The sequence below is a fragment of the Zingiber officinale genome, chromosome 2B, assembly GCF_018446385.1.
Source record: "Zingiber officinale cultivar Zhangliang chromosome 2B, Zo_v1.1, whole genome shotgun sequence".
In the NCBI taxonomy this organism is placed as follows: domain Eukaryota; kingdom Viridiplantae; phylum Streptophyta; class Magnoliopsida; order Zingiberales; family Zingiberaceae; genus Zingiber; species Zingiber officinale.
Window position 1 is genome coordinate 88,654,837 of NC_055989.1, and position 20,983 is coordinate 88,675,819.

Genomic DNA, 20,983 nt, shown 5'->3' on the forward strand with positions numbered 1-20,983 from the left:
TATATGGCCGGCCTCCAGAAGCTTCTCAACTTCCGCCCGGATGATGACATTCTGCTCGGCGCTGAAGTCCCTTTTTCTTTGCTTTACTGGCCGAGCGTCCGGTCGGACGTGGAGCTCATGCTGTGCTATACTTGGTGAAATTCCGGGCAGCTCATGTGTCGACCAGACGAAGACATCATGGTTTCTTCGGAGACATTGGATCACCTCCTCTTTCTGATTCGCCTCCAAATCGGACGCGATGAAGGTCGTGGCCTCCGATCGGGTCGGGTGTATCTGCGCTTCCTCTTTTTCTTCGTAAACTAAAGAGGGAGGCTTTTCAGTGATGGCGTTTACCTCGATCCGGGGCGTCTTCCGAGCGGAATTGGCTTCTGCTCGGACCATCTCGATGTAGCATTGCCGAGCGGCCAGTTGATCTCCCCGTACTTCTCCTACTTTGTCATCCACGGGGAACTTGATCTTCTGGTGGAAGGTGGAGACGGCCACTCGGAATTCGCTGAGAGCTGGTCGCCCCAATATGACGTTGTATGCCGACGGAGAGTCCACCACGACGAAGTTTGCTGTACGCGTCCTTCTGAGCGGCTCCTCTCCCAGAGATATGGCCAGACGGATCTGTCCGACCTGCTGAACTTCATTGCCCGTAAACCCGTAAAGGGGGGTTGTCATAGGCAGCAGCTCGACTCGATCAATTTGCAGTTGATCAAATGCTTTCTTGAATATGATATTGACCGAGCTCCCTGTGTCAATAAAAACGCGGTGAATAGTATAGTTGGCTATTACCGCTTTGATGAGAAGGGTGTCATCATGGGGGACTTCAACTCCTTCCAAGTCCCTGGGTCCGAAACTAATTTCTGGTCCGCTCGCCCGTTCCTGACTACAGCCGACCGCATGGATCTGGAGCTGTCGGACGCTCGCCTTTCTTGCTCGGTTAGAGTCACCTCCGGTCAGCCCGCCAGCAATGATGTTGATCTCGCCTCGGGCAGTGTTACTTCTATTTTCTTCTTCCCGAGCGGACGGTCGAGACCGTTCTCTAGACATTCGGCGATTCTCACGCCTTGGAGAGCGATGCTGATCGGGAGTCTGTTGTTTTCGCCTGTCAATTTGAGTCCGATCGGCTTCATGAGTTCTCTGTTGCCTATCGGATGAGGGAGATCGTCGACCACCATCCCGGGGAACGGGTTGAGCAATCAAAGGAAGACTTCGACAATCTCTTGTGTTGTGCGTATCTGTCCGGTGGAAGGAGCAGAACATCGAGGTCCATTTCTTCTTTGGCTTGGGCCGGGCGGCAGCTACCTCTTGCACTTGGGACCTGGCATGGGGGGAGCGGATTGCTTCGGCTCTTGGTCCTCTGGGTGGGTGAGCAGCATGTTGCTTTCGCTCGGCAAGAGGAGCCCGCTCGGTTGGAGTTTCTTTTTTTCGGGCTGCTTGGGCTTCCTCCACGTTGATGTACTCGTTGGCTCGGTGTAGCATATGGTCGTAGTCTCAGGGCGGCTTTCGAATGAGCGATCGGAAAAAATCCCCATCCACTAGGCCTTGTGTGAAGGCATTCATCATGGTCTTCGAGGTGGCCGTTAGAATATCCATGGTCACTCGGTTGAACCGCTGGATATAAGCTCTGAGCGGCTCTCTTGGCTCTTGCTTGATGGCGAACAAGCTGACACTCGTCTTCTGATAACGCCGACTGCTTGCAAAATGATGGAGGAAGGCCGTTCGGAAATCCTTGAAGTTTGCGATGGACCCATCCGGCAGCCTCCGAAACCATCGTTGAGCCGATCCAGAGATGGTGGTTAGAAAAACTCGACACTTCACCCCATCCGTATATTGGTGAAAGGTAGCAGTGTTGTCGAATTTACCCAGATGATCATCTGGATCGGTAGTCCCATTGTATTCGCTGATCGTCGGGGGCACGTAGTGCTTTGGCAAAGGATCCTTCAAGATGGCTTCTAAGAACTGGCGATTAATTCGCTCGGGCGATGTATCCGCTCGGGGGGCTTTCCCTTTTCTGTCGTCTCGTCTTAGCCTTTCATCCGAAGAAGATCCCCGATCCCGATTAGTTGCTGCGGCTTCAGGTGTGCGGAATAGGGCCCGAGGGAATGCAACGGTGGCCTGAGGTGCTTCCGCTCGGCCTCCTGATGCTGATGTTGCTTGCTGCTCTGCCCGCTCGGCTGGTGCTTTCTGTTTCTGTTCGACGAGCTTAGCGGCCCTCAACTCGATCAGAGCGTCGAGTTCCTCCGTGGAAAGCGTCACCGTATGCTGTCGTCCAGCCTTGTCCATTGTTTCCGCTCGGATGCAGGAGCGTTCCCACAGACGGCGCCAAATTGATCCTGTCCGAATCGCTGAACCAACGGACGCTGGGCACGTGGCGCTCTCCTGGCAGCTGACGTAGATCCTCGGCCGGTCGGACGGCGCTCCGGCGGACCTGCACAGAAGTCGGGCCGGGAAGGGGTTCCCGGCGACGACCCTCCGACGCTCAAGTCAGGCAAGCAAGCAGTGAAAAAGTGGCTATCCTAATATTAGAACACGTACCTCTGGCGAAGAATGAGGGCCTTTATATAGGGCAGCGGAGAAGCGAGTGTACATATACCGAGGTGTACACGTGTCCGCGGCCCATACCCTAGTAAGGGCTTGTCAGTGAGCTTACCTGACCCATACTGCTACAGTCCAAGCATGTCCTCGATGGAACAGCGGAACCCCCTGTCATAAGATTTGAAGTATGGCCTACACGTGGAACATACCCGCTGTCAGAAAAAGATGTCACTTGTCCTTTTGCCTTTACTCCCCGGAGAGAGTCCGGACGGCCAGCTTCCGCGACATCCGGCCGGACGTATGCGGTGGTTTACTTAGGGAGGTTCTCAATCACGTGCTTTGTGGAGACTATTAGCAGTATGCTACCTAATTGTTTTGGCCGAGCGTGCAATCCAATCGGCTCTGCGATCTCATCCGCTGAGCGCGAGAACCCTGACTTTCGACGATACGCCTTTAACCAACTAGACACCGGCCGGCCGCTCGGCCGGTCGAACCCGCCCCTCGCCGCCCGGCCACCTGCCACTTTGACTTACACGTGGCGTTGACCCCACCGGACGGGGGGCCCCTGTTCTTACAACCGGATCAGTAGATATTTAAATTTAATAAAATAACTTTTTAGCATAAATTATATATTTTAGATATAAAAGTTGGTGTGGATGCTTTTAGCCATCTGCACTAATGGTTAATAGTCACCCGTGATTTACTTCCTCCGTGTTGACTTAGGGAAGAATTGGCGGGGGTGCTGAAAATGAGCGAATTGTCTTTTTTTACCATATGAACGGTCAAATAGCTTCGAGACATGATTGGTGTAAGAGATTTGATATTTTAAAGAGTTTGATTCTATGTAAAAATATATTTGCAGCTAGAGGTCGAGTTATCGTACTTTTTAAATTTATTTAGAGCATAATATGAGATTAGACAATCTATTTTAAAATTAGTCAAATTGTAAAATCTAAATATCCTGTATAAAAAATCATGGATTGTTAAATATATTTTTAAAATGATAAAAAATAATTAAATTTCCAGAAGGAATGAAAAGGAATTAAAAAATAGAGTATAAGTCACAAGAGCATCTCTATTTACCATAGTAGTTATTACTATTTATTCAATCCACTTACTTAATATTTATATTACAGTAGCTATAAAATTATAATTACAATAATATATATAATAACTATAGTGAGCGTCGGTGGGTAACATGATCAATTTGACAAAAAAAAAAAAAAAAAAAAAAAAAAAAAAACGTCAGGATCTTTAATGATTTTGTAAAATATATGATGCCCTTTAATTTTTTTCCAAAATTTAATGGCCTTATTTACTTTATATTTACATGTGCTCGTGGCGGATGATCTATTAACCAAATTTTTTTAGATTAATTATTCATTAAAAAAATTTAACTGGTTAAAACTGAGGCTTAATCATCAAATTTTTTTTCTCCGGACCACTTTATATTCTTAGGAAAGAAGAGACATTTAGATCAATTAAAGAAAGTACATCAAATATATTATGCTTTTTTTCTTTTCCACTCTATTTCCATCATAATAAACACATCATTATTGAGAAAATAATGATAAAAAATAAATACGTTATCGAGTCGTTCTCTAATTAATATGGAAAAGATAAATTATGAGCGATCATTAACCTTTGGAATAATAACAAATATATCATAGAGACATTTACATCAATTTTACCGAGATTTGAACTTTAAATTTTATGATGATAATATATCATGTGTTAGCCATCAAACTCTCGGGACATCATTATTAGAAAAGTGACCTATATTAGGGATGTGACATTTTACTCAAGAGTGCATTGATGTTTGATAATTATCAAATCCGTCACTGGAGTTTCAGATTTATGAAAGGGTGCACTTTAATTTTAAAATAGTATTTAAACGTTTTAAAAAACCTTAAGAAATATTTTAATAACCTTTCATCGCTTGACCTACAAAAATATCTTATACATTGAAAAATTAACACACTTTGATGATTTTCTAATGGTGAAAACAAAAAAAATATAAAGTCATTAATTGTTTCTTATTAGGAGCATCATAATCACAATAATTGTCTTTTAATGTTTATTCATATTCTTATTTATTTATTTATTTTCACCATTAAAAAGCTAATAACATTCTATTGGTCAAAATAGTAAAATCACCATTATTTTTACAATGCTCTCATAAATACATCCGTGTCGTTATTTTTGTTTTTTTTTCCTAATAAAAAATGTGTTTTGATAAAAATAACTTAATGAAATTTTTTATATGATCAAAATGATAATATCGTACTATTATTATAAATATATTAATGGAACCTTATTAAATGAACAATATCAAATTACTGTACATTCTCAGGATTATAATATCACCCTAAGATATCTAAATTATCATCTAGTTATTTATAATGTTCGAATCTAATTATAACATATTTCCAAGATTTTTTTTTCTAAATGAGAGGCATAATCATGCTCATGGGGTTGGATCTAATGAGCTCGGATCTTCTGAATCGCTTTTTACGATTCAGGGGATGGTCTCTAGACATGTATTGATGGGGATGAATAATCCCCATCTATTTTATAAGTGGGAGTCATATATTCTACCAATATATATTTAAGAATCATTCCTTAAATCGTAAAAAGTGATCTAGAGAATCTGTCCTCGAGATCAAATTATCGTTTGTAAGAGATTATTTATTTATTTTTGGCATGCTAATTAAATATTTTTAAAAAATTTAGAAAAAAAATTGAGTTAAAATTAGATCTCATCCGTTAGATTCAGATCTACATCGAATCGAATGAACGGAACCGATCCGGTTCATTAACTGGTCCAGAAATCGATTCCGATTCGGATTCATCAGTGGAATCAGAATAGGATTTCGGGAAAATTTTCATTTTGCTCTCCTAAATTTACCTATTTGTTTAGAATATCTTATAAATCTAAAAACTTCTTAAAATTCATCAAAATAGTTAGCATTAACAAGGAGTTGTCTAATTTTCCTATTAAATGATGTAATTATAAATTAACTGGTAAGAATTTAAAAATAGTTTTTTTTAAAAAAAAAACTAGCATTAGATATCCAGTCAGGCTTTCGGATCAACTAATTTGAGAATGATCGATTCGATGTTAGAGGAAAATATTTTACCTGTAGTTGAACATTAAACTATATCTGAGTGATTGCATAAATATTAAGATTAAGGTACTTTCGAATAAGAAATCAATTATGGAAGTGAAATGAAAATTCCTTCGAGGGAATCATCTCCTTTTTTAGGTCGGATTCGACCGCTCGGCGGCTCGGTATCTTGGTCCGGTTCTTGGTCACGGAAATGAGCCGCCGCCGAAGCGATAAATCAAGAGGGAGAGAATTTTGACCCTCTTTCCGTCTTCCTTCTCCGCAGATTCAGCGAGGGGACGTAGGATTCTCGAGGGAGAGGAACCGGAGATCTAATGGAGCAGAGCCTTCTTCTTCCTCGGCTAAGAGTCGATCATGGCCTCATCCTCGCGTCCCCGTTCATCACCTCCGCTCATGCTTCCGGTTGGAGGCGCTGCCATTCCTCGTCGTTCTCTTCGCTCAAGGTCCCTCCTTTCCTTCCTGATCCATTTTGTGCTTTTCTGATTATATTGTCCCTCTTTGTTATCTCTCTCCCTCTTCCCTGGTGATTGATTTGAGAAGGCATGGCCCGGTTTGTGCAAGGACCTAACTCATCGTAGAATGATCGTGAAAAATAATTCCTTTTGTGCGGTTGAATTAGATTGACGTTGCGTAAGCCCGTCAGGATTAAGGGTTCCGGAAAGATGATTTGGTGATTTAAAGGCCTCAGAGTTGTTCCAAGTCTCATGCGAGGAAACACACGGTAGAAATGAATGATTTGCGGCTCAGTAGTGACAGTCCTACCATGTTGAGCAAGCATCGCTAATGGTGAATAATTGATTAGGTGGTCAGGTGCCACCACTTTGTTAAGTTAATAAACGTGAAAGAGCTGGCTATTGGGCATTCATCTGCTCTCATGATGAAAGAGCAGACTCATAGATCTGTATAGCTCGTGTAGTATAGTTTCTGTCATTGAAGTTTTTGGCTGTGATGGCCATAAACCTTAAATAGTGGGAACAGTCCTAGCAAGGGGCATTGAAGTAATGGTGGAAGATTCCAACATGTGGGCATAGAGCTTCTTGGGTTGGTGATTGAACTGTAGAGAAATTTTGAGTTCAAATGTAGGGCTAATGGAGGAAGAAGGGTAGGTCAGTGAAGGAGGCAACAAGAGAGGGTTGGCCTAGGAAGGAGTTGACAATGTTCTTAAAATCAAATAGAGGTACGAAAGGTGTTCTCAACGCGAATGAATGCCCTAGGCATTCAGTGTGGATAGACCACCAAACCAAAGGACATAGAATAGGCACATGAGAGAAATCACATGCGGAGGAGTAGCTTGTGCAGAATGGGCATGCACAATTAGATGGGAATCCACATTGAGATTGACTGATTAGGCAGCAAAGATGAATGGAGGTGGGGATTTCTCTAATACCATGTGAGGTGAATAATATTGGGATAAAATCCTAAGTAGCTCCCTTCTGCCTATATATGAATCTTATTAGGCATATGAGACATTACAAATAGACTTATAGCTTTACATATTGGATCCATAACAACTAACAAGCGGTTGCTCCCTTATTCATCTTCCTCTCTTCTACTAACTCCATTTTTTTATCAATGATTACTATTTTTTCTAGTTTTCCATTATTGTTGATGTTCTTGAACTTTAGAATGAAATTTTGGTTAATTCCTTTAGAAATTTGGCTTAGAAAGGAATTCTACTTTTTGGCGTTACCATACTACATTTTCCACTATATATTATTAAGAAGTTTCATGCTATTGCGATAGCTTGGCCATTATATGTATATTTTTTAAGCAGCCTAGTGCATGAAGTTCTCATCAAAGCGGGGTCCCGAGGCAGCGTCTATTGTACGCAACCTTACCTTGTTATGCAAGAGGTTATTTCCAAGCCTCGAACCCATAACTTATAGGTCACATGACAACATTTTTACTGATGCCAAGGCTCCCCTTCTAGCCAATTAGATTTTAAAAGTTAAATAAAAAATTCATACTCTTGAATTTAATATGTGCTCAATTTAGTATTTTTCATTACATGTCCAAAAAGATCTTATTCCCATTCTTAACATTTTCAGATTCAGAGTCAGCTTCGTCCAATGTCTGTGGTTTCAGGGCCCTTTAGCACTATAAGATGTGCAGTAACTGAAACAAGTGTTTACAGGTATGTATATGCATATTTTTTACCTTCCCACTTGAATTATATTTTTGAATTTTAGCTTATAGATGATGTATTTATGTACACATGACATAGAGAGTTCATTTGTTTTTTCTTGCAGATAGCTTAAATTGAACATTATGATCATTAAGGCTGTTTTGAGTTTGTCATGAATTTTTATGCATATAAAGGCAGCTCTCAGTTCTGCAACACTAAACCTTTTTAAGATTTAGCTATGCTAATTTTATTACTGATCGGTTAGAAGCAATCTATTTGTGTTCTTTTTTACCTTCAACAAACTCTACCTTTCTTGATTGTACTTGTGATTTAAAATTGGACAATCACTCAGCCTATACGGAACAAAATTATGAACTTGGAATTCTGTTTGCACATTCCACAACTATTATGGATTGCTTTGTTGGAATAACCAAACTCTTGGATATTATAATTCTATGTTTTAGAAGAATTGGAACTTGAGAATCCTATTGACAACTTGTTTGCTATCAATTCTTGAGGGAAAATAATTCTGAGTCTATAATAGCAATAATTTTCAAGAATTAACTTTTCAGATCTTATGTTTCAACTGATGGGAAATGGTATTTTATTTCTCAATGTACTTTACTAACTTTTTCATGTACTTGTGAGTAGACAGGCTTCTATATTAAATATGGGTAAAAAACAATGAAGCAAAAGAGTGAGTGGATTAGATATTAGAATTCTAGTTCCCAATTTTTTATTACTCCAAACAAAAGATTCCATTGGTACTAATGAATTGGACTTTGGATTACATGATATGTTTCTGGGACTGTAATTCTTTTTCTATGTTTTTTTTTTGTTTTGAAATTGCTTATGTGCAGATACTCTATGTGTTTGTAGCAAGGAATCTACGGAAACAGTAGACTTGGACTGGGATAATCTTGGATTTGGACTGGTTCCCACTGATTATATGTATAAGATGAAATGTACCCAAAATGGGATATTCACAGAAGGAGAATTGTTACGTTATGGGCCCATTGAATTAAGTCCATCTTCGGGAGTATTGAATTATGGGCAGGTTAGCATAGAGCTAAAATTCATGATTCGTTGCATTTAAACAGATATTTAATATTTTTATGTAACTATGGGACATTGAGATATGCCATTGCATCTGTTTTTGAAAGGGATGGAAAATATCTTGTTTGTGACAATAAATCCAAGCAATTTGGTCTGTATTCTATATATGCCTTGAGAATTAATAACTCATCTCTACTTTTATGGCCTCAACATTCATACTTTTTTCATATATTTTAAGAACCTATGTTGCATTAAGTTGTTAGTTTTAAACCAAACATTCGAATGATCTAACTTTTTCCTTGGATTTCATTCGTGCATTTGATTCCATAATTGCAGATCCTTAGCACTACATGATGCACATTAATGTTCTGTTTCTGCGTATGAATATTATACAAGTTTTATAAAAAGTTTCCTAGGCATCTAAATTTAAAGTGATTATTCATTCTGAATAACATAGCATTGCTGTTCATATTAGGGAAGAATTGAAGATTATTATAACATCAATTTTTTATGTTTCAGGGATTATTTGAAGGTCTCAAAGCATACAGGAAGGAAGATGGATCTATTCTATTATTTCGACCTGAAGAAAATGCCTTACGAATGAGAAAGGGTGCTGAAAGGATGTGCATGCCTGCACCATCAGTGGAAAAGTTTGTTGATGCTGTAAAGCTCACTGTTTTGGCAAACAAGCGCTGGGTAGCTTACATCCACTACTATCAATTTGATGGTTTTTTTTTCACGAGGGATGTAAGAAGTCTAAAAAACTACTTTATTTGCATTTATGTAGGTGCCACCTACAGGTAAAGGTTCACTGTACATTAGACCACTTCTTATTGGTAGTGGTGCTGTTCTTGGTCTGTCACCTGCTCCTGAATATACTTTTCTTATCTTTGTCTCACCTGTTGGAAACTATTTTAAGGTTGGTTTGTTGTAAAATTTTGGATTTTCACTTTTTGAATCTTAAATACTCTTTTGCTTAATACAACCTGGCCTTTTGTGGTCATTCATTCTCTTCTAATAATATTTGCCATGTATCATATCACCATGCGTGTGGTTGTGTTTTGTATATTATTATTTCCAGCATTATGCATCTACTTTGTTTGTATGACATTGACAGAAGAGAATAGTCTTTTTGGGAGCTAGCATATGTTTGGTTGAGGAGTATCTTGTTTATGCTGCATGCAATAAATTACCAAATGGAGGATAAATGTGGGATTGGAACTTTAACATATAGAGACTTAATTATTATTTAGTTTTGTATCTGTAATTGTTTTGCATCTGGGGGAAAACTTACAAGTCCATGATAGGAAATTAAACCTTTGGAGATTAATATTCAATATTGTCTTTTGCATGATTTTGTTCTCTTTAGCTGATCATGGATCGTACCGATAAATTTCCCTTGTTTACATAATCTAATGGAACACCTATGCCGATGAACTTAATTTCTACCCAAAATAGCATGAAAAAGATCAAAATATAACTGAATTTAATTTTGGTATACTTAATGTATTTTTAGAAAGTGCAATTCTAGCTTTTCTTCTTTCTTCCCTCATCTCTTTCACTCTCTCTTGATGCTTTAATGTTTTATCTATGCATTTAAACAATTTTTTTCAGTTTGCAGCGAACTGAATATAATTAACAAAAAACAAACTGATTAAACTATATTTTTCAGGAGGGCTTGGCTCCAGTAAACTTATTAGTTGAAAATGAGTTTCACCGTGCAGCACCAGGTGGAACAGGGGGTGTTAAGACCATTGGCAATTACGCATCAGTAAGTGAACTTATAGATAGTACCTATGCATAAGTAAATATAGGTAACTACGTTTAGTTATATGGTTTCTTTGGTACTTAGCTGGAATCTCTACATTTGCATATCCTTTCATTTTGCTTTTATTGAAGTTCACTATAACTCATGATAATCATAGAATTCTTCTGTGATTTCTTCTTGGGACTATCTGCTTCATTGCAATTTTGGATTAGGCTTCAATTGATCGACATACTTTATAATCCTCCTCTGACCTTTATTGCAATGTGCTTTGTGGATTGGCTCATTAGTTTGAGTTGGCTTGGTAGGGAAGGTTCTACTTTGGTCTTTCATGACGCCTGGTATCTATTATCCGCTCCCATTCTCTATGAATTGAACATGCTAGTCTTGAGTATAACATAATTAGACAATCTCATTTTAAAATATTTTCCATAATCTAGTCAACGAGGTGTTTTTGATTTCTATGTAGGTCCTCAAAGCGCAAAAGAAAGCCAAGGAGAATGGTTTTTCAGATGTATTATATCTTGACTCCACTCACAAAAAGTATCTCGAGGAAGTTTCATCCTGTAATATTTTTGTTGTGAAGGTATGGATGTCTTAGGTTTTTTTGTTATCATGCTATGTGCTTATGATATCTGAAGCATGAACTCTTCAGAACTGCATTAATTTTTTATTTAATATATGGCGTAAAAATAATCGAAAACATTGATTTTGAAAGTCTTTTTAAGTTATATTTTCCTTAATAATCTTATGCTGAGTTAGAATAAAGAAACTCTAATATGTTCTTAGTTTTTGCTACTTATCTCAGTTTATTTTCACCTTTATTCATAAGGGTTTTCTTTTTCCTCAAGAAACATAGAAATTTCTCTTGTGATATCTTGGACGTCTCTGGTCTTTGTGCGGCAGCATATAATGTTTTTTTGAGCACTGTAAATTAAATCTATCTTTTCCTTCAAAGTTCAATAGTCGGATAAAGTCCATGTAACCAACCCCATATTATTGTAACTCTGGCTCATTGTTTTTAGAGGTTTACTATTTTAATCATATTTGTAATGCACATGATGGTCGGCTATTGGATTGTTTTTGCATATCATCGCCTGAATTTATTACTATTTACTGTAACCGAATGTCTTATTTCCTTTCGACAGAACAAAGTCATTTCCACCCCAGAAGTAAAAGGAACTATATTGCCTGGCATTACGAGGAAAAGTATAATTGATGTTGCTCTAGGTCAAGGCTATCAGGTACAATCCCAAGTGATAATACAGAAATAAATGTGGATTTGGTGTTCATACATGATAGGCTGCAAAAAGTGCAATCGATCACTGTTTTTCGGTACTCATCTTATGATCGAACATTCTTATGTTGCTCTTTTGCATCTTTATTTTTTAGTCTACATCTAAACAAGGCTTTTGTACCAAAGACTGTGTTTTGGTTCATATCAAGTCTACATATTTGCGATACTCTTTCATCTGCTACTCCTTTTGGATGCACAGGTCGAGGAGCGTGCAGTATCAGTGGATGAAGTGCTTGATGCTGATGAAGTTTTCTGCACCGGAACAGCTGTCGTGGTAACCCCGGTGGGAAGTATAACATTCCTAGGAAGAAGGTAAGATCGATCCAATCTAATGGAGTAGTAGAGACGAAGTTCGAATAGTTGTTGATACAACCATATTCATCCATCCATTGGATCGCATAAGCATGCTCGATGCTCAACCAGTTATGTCAATCTAAACCATTTGTGAATTGAGGCTTTGGTTCTCTTTGTGGTTTCAAAACTTTTGCAGGGTGGAGTACGGCAACAAAGGAGTTGGGGCTGTGTCTCAAGAACTCTACTCTGAACTCACAAGATTACAGATGGGCCTTTCGGAGGATAAGATGGGTTGGACAATGAAGTTAAACTAGGAATTTCGAAACCAAATAAACAATCAGTGCATCTCTCACGGTCGTTGTTTAATCTTTGAAGGTAGACGGTGGTAAATTATTTGTGGGCACTCAGAATTGTCGTTGTATTTTTCTTGAATTATGTTTCTGTCCAATGATTGTCACAGCAAGTCAATCAACACTTTTACCTTTTATCTATTTCTTTTAAAAATTATTTTAGAAGTGTTTTTGTTATGTATTTTATTATTGATTATTTAATAAGGGATAAAAAAACGGTCCATAGGATTTGCTCTCCCCAAATTGATTGGGAGTGTCGTTCATAGTGGGTGTGCACCAAGTATCAGGTCTATATATCGGTCTATTGGTGTCATTGTTGTGTTGTTACTTGTGTGAAAAACATTCTTGAGCAATTAAAATAAATATTACAAATGAACAAAAATAGAAGATGTTTTCCTTTTATATATATATATTAGTAAATTCTCTAAGGGTGCGTTTAGTTGGAGGTTATCTTGATAATTTTGATCATCTATCTAAGATTATTAACGAAAATTTTATTTGATTTAGATAATCGTTCATTAAAATTGAGATTTTTCTCGATTATGAGGTTAATAAAATTTTTTTTATCTAAAATATCTTCGAATAAGAGAAAAATATGAAATAAAAAATTAAAAAAAATGTAAAAAAACATAAATAAAATTTTAAAAATAAAAAAAACATAAAAAATAAAAAAAAACATAAAAAATAATTATAATATATAAAATAGAAAAAACATAAATTTTTTTTAAAAACATAAAAAAATAAAAAAAAACATAAAATAAAATTAAACAAATTTTAAAAAATACATATAAAAATTAAAAAAAAACGTGAAAAAGAAAATAACGTAGAATTTAAAAAATTATATATATATATATATATATAATTAATTAATTAATTAATTTTTGTATCTAAGGATAATATTATAAAATATTAAACTATCTTATTCAACTTTCAAATAAATAAATTTTGATTGCAACCTTCCCCTTTTTCCCACGCTGCGTCATCTTTCTCTGAATCGGGTCGCCTCGACTGAAGCTACGCAAACGGAGAGCGCTGCTTCCTTCTTCCCTGGCGCATTCCACTTGCCTTCTCGGAAGGCAGGTGAGCTTGGACTTGCAAGATCGACCTTTTTTGTCCCTTTTTGTGCGAGATTACCGATGTTCTCGGTTCTCGACACTTTTTGGTTTCTGCACGCTACTTACATCTGCATATTTTTGTACCAAACCTACAATTGTCCGTCGCAAATGTGGAATGAATCTAGGTGTCAAACCCATCGCTTTATCAAGTTAGAACAAGGGATCAAGGAAATCCAGGTTCTGGTTAGGGTATCCCATGTCATGTCGACGCGGATCGCAGAGGATAACCCTAGAGTTTGTGTGGCAAAGATCTCAATGGGGTCTATTTGAAGGTACTGCTTCTCGCTCTTCCGGCCAGAGGACAATGTACGCCGCCGAATGCACTTCATCCATGCCGTCAAGGGGACAGTAGCTCCTGCATCAGATTATGCACCATTTGGTAACGGATCGATCGATCGGTTTTAGACGATGCAATGTAGTCGATACTATTGTAATTTATCTTTTTGTTTCCTGGCTTATGAAATCATATGAGCCATTGCTAACAGATGAAGCTTTAGTGATCATTTATTAGCTCAATCAAATCTTTCACAACCTTAAGCTAACTTTGAGGGATTGGTCAGCACCAGTAGATTGTGAGTTTTTTTTTCTTCACAAAAGTAATATCATACAAGATTTTTCCTCAGAGTGAAACTTCTTCAGGCTTTGAAGGCACAAACACAAGCCAAAATTGAAGGATTCACAGATGTTACATATCTTGATTCTGTTAAGACGAAATATTGGGGGTGTAAAGGTATCACTTGTGCCGAAATTTTTTATAATAAGGCTTCTGCTTTATTATTTTCTATGTCTGATCATGTTTGATTTGCCTTGATAATATGGTAGTTTAATCAAAGTAAAGAATGGAACTGTGTGAATGTGCCTGACATTTTACTAACCTTCTTTTGTCTCTTGATGTATCTGTAACTTGCTCTGGGCAATTTACTTAGATCTTTTTTTACTTTTATGTTTCAAGTTTCAACCATTTCTAAAATGAATCAGTGCAATGGCATTTACTTTGCTCAAATGATGCTGATGAGACTGTATATCTCACACAGGGGGATGCCATGTCAACACAAGTTGCATCAGGAACTATTTTATGAGGGATCAAACGCAAAAGTATCATCTGAAATTGCTATTGATGTAAGTTACCAGGTTAGTTTTTCCTATTTTAAATGCTAAAACTAACTCAGTGATTCATTGCTCAATACATTTGATAGATAAGTAGATACAACATGCACTATCTTATCTTACCGAAGGTTTAACAATCGGTGGAATTTCCACTTCCCTTATTATGCTCATCTTCTTCTTTATAAATAAAAATGTCAGAATACTCTTTAGCATTTTCAAACCATTATTATTAATTCAATAATCACGTGATAGGTATTCGTTGAACAAGTTATTAGGATTCAAACATATGTCGCTCTCGTAGTGACTCAAATACATTTGGTAAAGTGGATAAGTTCTTTCTATACAAGGAGAGACTTGAAAAACTATTAGACATCAATCATAATCAGACATTTGGTCGTGGCTCATTATCCATCCTACACACAACACAATCACTTCCAATAAGTCAAGAATTGAAATGAATGGATAATGCCTAGTTACTTTGTCCTCTAAGCTAAATCAATGAAGCCCACACACATCAAACATATCCCTATATATCCCCTCACAAGTCTTGGAATCTAGTCCAAGAGGACTAAAGCTAGCTTATGATGCCTCTTTTCGTCTAATTGATCGGCTTGAATTGCCTTTTTCTCACATGTGATTATCCATTTTGAATGCTAACTTAGAAAGAATGAAGAATTGAATTAGAAAGTGAGACGGAATTAAGCTTGATGCTACTTGGAACTTGAAGTGATGGAGAAGTCATTTAGGATAAGTAATCTCTTGAACAAGTCCAATGTCATTTACTTCATTGAATTTCTTATACATGTAAAATAACCTTGGCCCCGTAAAAATCCAAGTTGATTACAGCGGTTCAAGGCCAAAAAGAAAAGAAGGAAATAAAACAATGACTAGCTTTAAAATCTTATGAGATGTGTTTACATAGTAAATAAAGTGTTTAGGGTGGATTTTAAATTTTCTTTAGTTTATAATCATCGTTCGGACTTGAACTCAGAGGATGAAAAATGAGACACCCATTTGATGAACTCCCTTGAGGTGTTATGTCCCTTTGTGTCACTGCTTTGGTAGGAGTCTATAAAAATTTTTAGCCTATCTAAAGCTATTTCTAGGGTTTCTTCTGAAGTGTTTGCGAAGCAAATTCGGAACCACCCTGGCTCATCGCAATGGCAAGAAGAGCCCGGCGAGATGTTGAGCCTCACTTGGTACACTATCTTCTTCCATAGCTCCATCTCGGCTTCAAATGTAGTCGACCTATCGATATATATATAGGAAAATATGTTAAACTAGAAGGTTAGGAAGAGATTAAAATTTCTATTTTATGTTTGAAGTCTTCTAATTTTTCTCATTGAGTATTTTGTGGCATTACTGAGGAAAATTTATTAAGGATGCTTAAATATTAATATATTTTTCAGTTAAATGCCTGAAATATTAAGAATTCTAAAAATACCTCAGCAGGTGACGCATGTCGACCCAGCAGAATAAACCGGCGCCGCCTTCCAGGCACCCGATACCCATCGCCTCCAGCCCCTGCACCAGCCTCCGCCGCCGCTCCCTCAGCCGCCTCTGGTTCTCCGCAATGTACCTCCCGGTGAACTCGCCGTCCCCCAGCAGAGCCGCCAGCAGGTACTGCGTCTGCGAAGAAACCAGCCCAAAGCTCGACATCTTGGTGGCCGCCGACACCACGCCTTCGTCTTCGGAGTATATCGCCCCGACTCGGAACCCGGGGAGGCCGAGGTCCTTGGAGAGGCTGCACACAATGTGGACGCGGCCGGCGGTGGACGCGGAGGCCGCCGCCACCTCGGCGACGCTGACGAAGCCCTCCGGTGCAGCGCCGGCGTAGATTTCGTCGCTGACGAGGTGGAGGTCGTCTCGGGAGGAGACGAAGTCGAGGAGGGCGTCGATCTCGCCGCAGGCGAGGGCAGTGCCGAGCGGGTTAGAGGGGTTGGTGACGAGGACCCCCTTCACGCGGAGGCGCCGCTCCTGCGCACGGCGGCAGGCGGCGTCGAGGGCCGCCCGGGTGATGCGGAAGCCGTTGGAACTGGAGCAGAGGACGGGGACGATCTCCACTCCGGTTCTCCATTTCAGATCCCGATCGAACCTGCTCCACAAACATTTGCTCTGCGTCAGCATTTCACGTGTGCATGAAAGAAGAACAGAGTCATTATTTTTGTCTGGAAATTTCATTTTGAACCTTATATTTTCAAAAATTTATCATTAACCGCAGGATTTATGCCTGTAGGAGTCTGTCATGGCGAAGCTAATTCTTAAGGGGTAAAGTGAACAGTGGAATTTATACCCTGGATAGTAAGGAGTTGGCACAAGGAAAGCTTCACCAGGTTCAGCGAGGCAGAACATCAAGATCTCGTTGGCAGAAGTTGCACCGGCAGTGAGCACGAGCTTGCTGGGGTCGAACCTCACTCCGTTTCCTCTCACTTCCGCCATGTACTTGGCTAATGCCTGCATTACTAGCAGTGTTCAGCAAACGAAATCGCACTCAAAGAAGATCCGGAACTGATTCGACGATTACATTCTTGAAGGCAGGCAAGCCGTGGTAGTCCTGGAACAGAGCAAGCTCCTTGAATATCCTTTTGCCGTCGTCCCTCTTGAATCCTCCTGCCTGAGGGTGCTTCTCCAGCCACGTCTCGATCAGGTCGAAGCAGAGCTGCACGCGCGCACACCATTTAAAAGAACAGTTCGACATTAACTAGCTAGTGCAACAAGGTCAAGGGATCGTCGACCTGGTTCTCTGCGAGGCCCATTTGGATCATCCCTTTCGGGTTGGAGATCGGATCGTAAGGGTCGTTCTCGTACTCCTGCCATCCTAAGAAGTAAGACGAGTCCTGGCCGTGGGCGTTGCATGCAGCCTTCCTGGACAGCAACTCCCGCTGCATTCTACTGTTTACAGAAGAAGAAGAAGAAGAAGCAGCAGCTGGCCTTAGCAAAAAGATGGGAGATTGGGAAAGTGGGATCTGCTGCAGGAAGTAAGATTTAGTGCTATTTATAGACTATGTTTCTTACTGGAACAAACAAAATTGTCTACTTGGGGTTGACGCTGCGCAGCAATGAAGAACACACCTGCCGACACGAAATCTGCTGGGGCCACCGTGCTGGGCGAAAGGCGAGGTTCCTTAGCTTAAGAACCTCTCGTTTTTACACGAGAATGAGAGAGCGAAAAGACGTGCTTGGCTTTTTTGAGGATCCGGTGGCACACCAAGTGGCAGCGGTTAATGGATAAGGAATTGCTGGATTTCGTATGAAATTGGGTCAAGGATCGATCGGTGGATGATGGTCAGCTGCTCCAGGGTCAACGTGTCTTCTCAATCTAAAGTATCATTTCCGACAAGTCTTGTAGCCTACCAAACTCATCACGGCTGTTGCCAGAGAGTCCATTGGGATACGTCCGCAGTATTTCTTTCACCAACAAAGATATGGTGGATTTTCAACGACCGCGTTCAGATTTTCCCACTCTTTTACAATGGAACAGCACAGTGATAGTTAGAGATTCAGAATGACTTTTTCACCAAACGCGGAAGAGTTTAGAAGTGATTCGATCTTATAGTTAGAATGTCTCATGGGCAAAGATCACTGGATTAGATATATTTTGATTCTTTGTCGACTCTTCTGACGTACGCATGTTTTTTCGTCGACAGTTTGGTGCAGCAGCAGGTATGGCCTCTAAACCAAGTTCTTAGACTGTTGTCGTTCGCATTATTTCATCTTTCAGTGCGGTAATATTCTCAAATTGTCTTTGAAAGCGGCGGAGATGATGTGCGGGTAGGGGGTGGCGTTGAGGTGACTTCGATATTGATCATGTGAAGACTCTGAACTGGAGTAAAGTGACATCGAGTGAACCTGTGCAGTAAAGATAGGAATCGGGAGAAAGAAGTATTAGTCATCGGACTTGGGAAGGCGCCCATGGAACAAACACTCCGACGTTCAAGTCAGAACATTAGTTGAGCAAAATGGAAAAGAAAATGAACAGTAATAACAACTGATGAACTGTAGTGGCAAGATCTCGCGTACTTGAGCCCCTTGGCCAATAAAGAGGATCCTCTTTTTATACCGTCCCTCATAAATTTCGCAATTAATGAGACTGTGTAGAATATCTGTCAGAATATGTCGGGTAAGGAAGGATGTACGGTAGCTTTCCTATGGTTGGAAGAAAGTCTCGTTGTATGTATATGTCAGGATAATGACAGGTTGTTATGATTCTCTGATAATATTTTCTCATAGAGAGAGTTCGATCGGCTCTGGACCGACCGACTGTAAATTAGAAATCATGCTCATGTGAAGTGAGGAGTTGAGCCTGGATGTCTAATTGACGTTGGGGTCGACCAGTTATATGTTGGGAGTTATGCTCATGAGAAGTGGGGAGTTGAGCCTCGTAAGTTCAATCAGTGTTGGGAACAGACAGATGTAAATTGAGAGCCTTGCATTTGGAGAAGTGGGGAGATGAGCCCCTAAGGTCCGATCGACCTTTGAGCCGATCGGGTTTATGTTGGGATTTGGCATCTGCTCGAATAATATGTCCGGTCGGATTTTATGTCAGGGATTCATCTTACATTCGGTCGCTATACTTGAATATAGAGTTCGGTTCAACTAAGCGATGTGTCTAGCGTATTCGATCGGCCCTTTGCTCCGATCAACCAAAGCACTCGATGGTGACATTGGATTCATTTCAATTTGGCATCGATACAACTCGAGAGTTGACCCTATCTTGACTTTGACCGCCATATCAGTTGGCTTTTTTATAATCAAACCCAACTTTGGGGGTCCCACCTGGTGTTGGTGCAATTTGTACTAACGGTTTAACTTAGTTTTGATGAATGACAAGTGAGTTACGTTAAGTGTTGTGATATAATACATTGACCGAGTGTGCCGGGTTGACTAACTTGGTATAAAGTCTAGTCGGGATGTTCGATTCTTGATTGGCAGTTGGAATGTTCGATTCTCGATTGGAAGGAAGTCTAGTCGGAATGTTCGATTCTCGATTAGAAGGAAGTTCAATCGAGATGTTTGATTCCCGATTAACAGTCGGGATGTTCGATTCTCGATTGGTTGAAGTTTGGATGTGTGCTTTCGGAAGGAAGACTAGGATGTTCGATTCCCGAAATCCGGATGTATAATTTCGAAAGGAAGATCAGGATGTTCGATTCTCGATTGTTCACTCGACATTGGTTAAGTGAAGGTAATTCACTTGAGGAGAGTGATTAATTAAGGACACATCCCGGTTGAGGGGACAGCAGGCGTTAGTCCAATTTAGGTCCATTTTGGAAACTTAGATTGAGACCCTGATAGATCCTGATCTGAAAGACACGGTCTAAATTATAAAATAATCATATTATTGTTATGCTAATTTTGTTTTACATGTTAGATTATTATTGTGTTTGATTAACCTAACTTGCAGGGCTAGGAGCAAAAAGGTCTCAAGTGAACAGTACCCGATGCGACTTCAAGTATTAGAAGACGCCTTCTTGGTATGAAGGCACCTTCGGTGCTATAAAAAGCACTTTTCGTAGGATAAAATTCAGATTTTGTTGCAGATAAGGAGCAATGAGTTCGGGATCAAACTTTATAGGTTGGAGACGCTTTCAAGGTTATGAAAGACATCTTCCACAGTCTTTATAAGGGTGTTTCGGCCAAGCTTCAAGCATCAACTTTCATACGAGTTTCTACGCGTCTAATTGGCTCTTCGACTGCTGTGGCTTGTTGCTGCTGCCTTGCTGCCACTTTACTACACTTGACTGCCGTCGAAAAGCCTTCCAAACACCGAGCTTGAGCCGACCAAGTACAAATAGTATTTGATATCAAGGTAAATTATTGTACTTAATTTCTACAAATAGGAAGTGTAGCGTGTTACACTTCGCCGATTATTTTTGTACTCGATTCCCTCTTCCGGTAGTTCTGGCGGTTCCGGAAGAGGTTTTTAGTAGATTATCCGTCAATAGATTCGTGGGATCTGAGTCTTGGAGTAGAAGTCGCTTAACACTCCAAATCAAGGAAAAATTGAATGTGTGCTCCTTTGCTTGCTTTTTCTATTTCGCTTTCTTACGTAGTTTTCTACTGCGTTCTTTGATTTCAAAATTGAAAATCAAGTTTTTTGAAAACCACGTGATTCACCCGCCTCTCACGTGCGTTTTGATTCAACAATTTATCTTATTACGAGTCTTTCATTCAAGTCTAGTCGAAAGAGTCTGCAAACTCGACTAACTAGATACTTGGTTCT

At 39.6% G+C, this 20,983-nt stretch overlaps 2 protein-coding genes and 2 long non-coding RNA genes across 5 annotated transcripts; 3 read left to right on the forward strand and 1 right to left on the reverse strand.

Annotated features, from left to right (window-relative positions):
• The first annotated feature begins 5,881 nt into the window (after window positions 1–5,881).
• On the forward strand, window positions 5,882–12,695 carry LOC122046256 (branched-chain amino acid aminotransferase 2, chloroplastic-like). The gene is made up of 10 exons (XM_042606869.1): window positions 5,882–6,094; window positions 7,700–7,785; window positions 8,656–8,833; window positions 9,352–9,528; window positions 9,620–9,751; window positions 10,505–10,603; window positions 11,067–11,183; window positions 11,746–11,841; window positions 12,094–12,206; window positions 12,385–12,695. The coding sequence occupies exons 1-10, from the start codon at window positions 5,966–5,968 to the stop codon at window positions 12,500–12,502; spliced, it is 1,245 nt and encodes a 414-aa protein (XP_042462803.1). The 5' UTR covers window positions 5,882–5,965; the 3' UTR covers window positions 12,503–12,695.
• An 810-nt stretch (window positions 12,696–13,505) lies between these two features.
• On the forward strand, window positions 13,506–16,342 carry LOC122046260. Of its 2 annotated transcripts, XR_006130239.1 has the most exons (5): window positions 13,506–13,618; window positions 13,779–14,225; window positions 14,293–14,383; window positions 14,688–14,784; window positions 16,210–16,319. It is a non-coding gene; the product is annotated as an uncharacterized LOC122046260 (long non-coding RNA). The 2 variants fall into 2 exon arrangements; XR_006130240.1 differs by having other exon boundaries at window positions 13,516–14,225; window positions 14,688–14,772; window positions 16,210–16,342.
• LOC122046257 (1-aminocyclopropane-1-carboxylate synthase 1-like) lies at window positions 15,618–17,648 on the reverse strand. Its single transcript, XM_042606870.1, has 5 exons — window positions 17,496–17,648; window positions 17,285–17,419; window positions 17,054–17,214; window positions 16,205–16,855; window positions 15,618–16,008 (listed from the first exon to the last, which is right to left on the reverse strand). Exons 1-5 carry the CDS (start codon window positions 17,646–17,648, stop codon window positions 15,729–15,731), a joined length of 1,380 nt encoding a protein of 459 aa, XP_042462804.1. The 3' UTR covers window positions 15,618–15,728.
• On the forward strand, window positions 16,468–18,957 carry LOC122046259. The gene is made up of 3 exons (XR_006130238.1): window positions 16,468–16,914; window positions 16,997–18,423; window positions 18,513–18,957. It is a non-coding gene; the product is annotated as an uncharacterized LOC122046259 (long non-coding RNA).
• The last annotated feature ends 2,026 nt before the right edge of the window (window positions 18,958–20,983 follow it).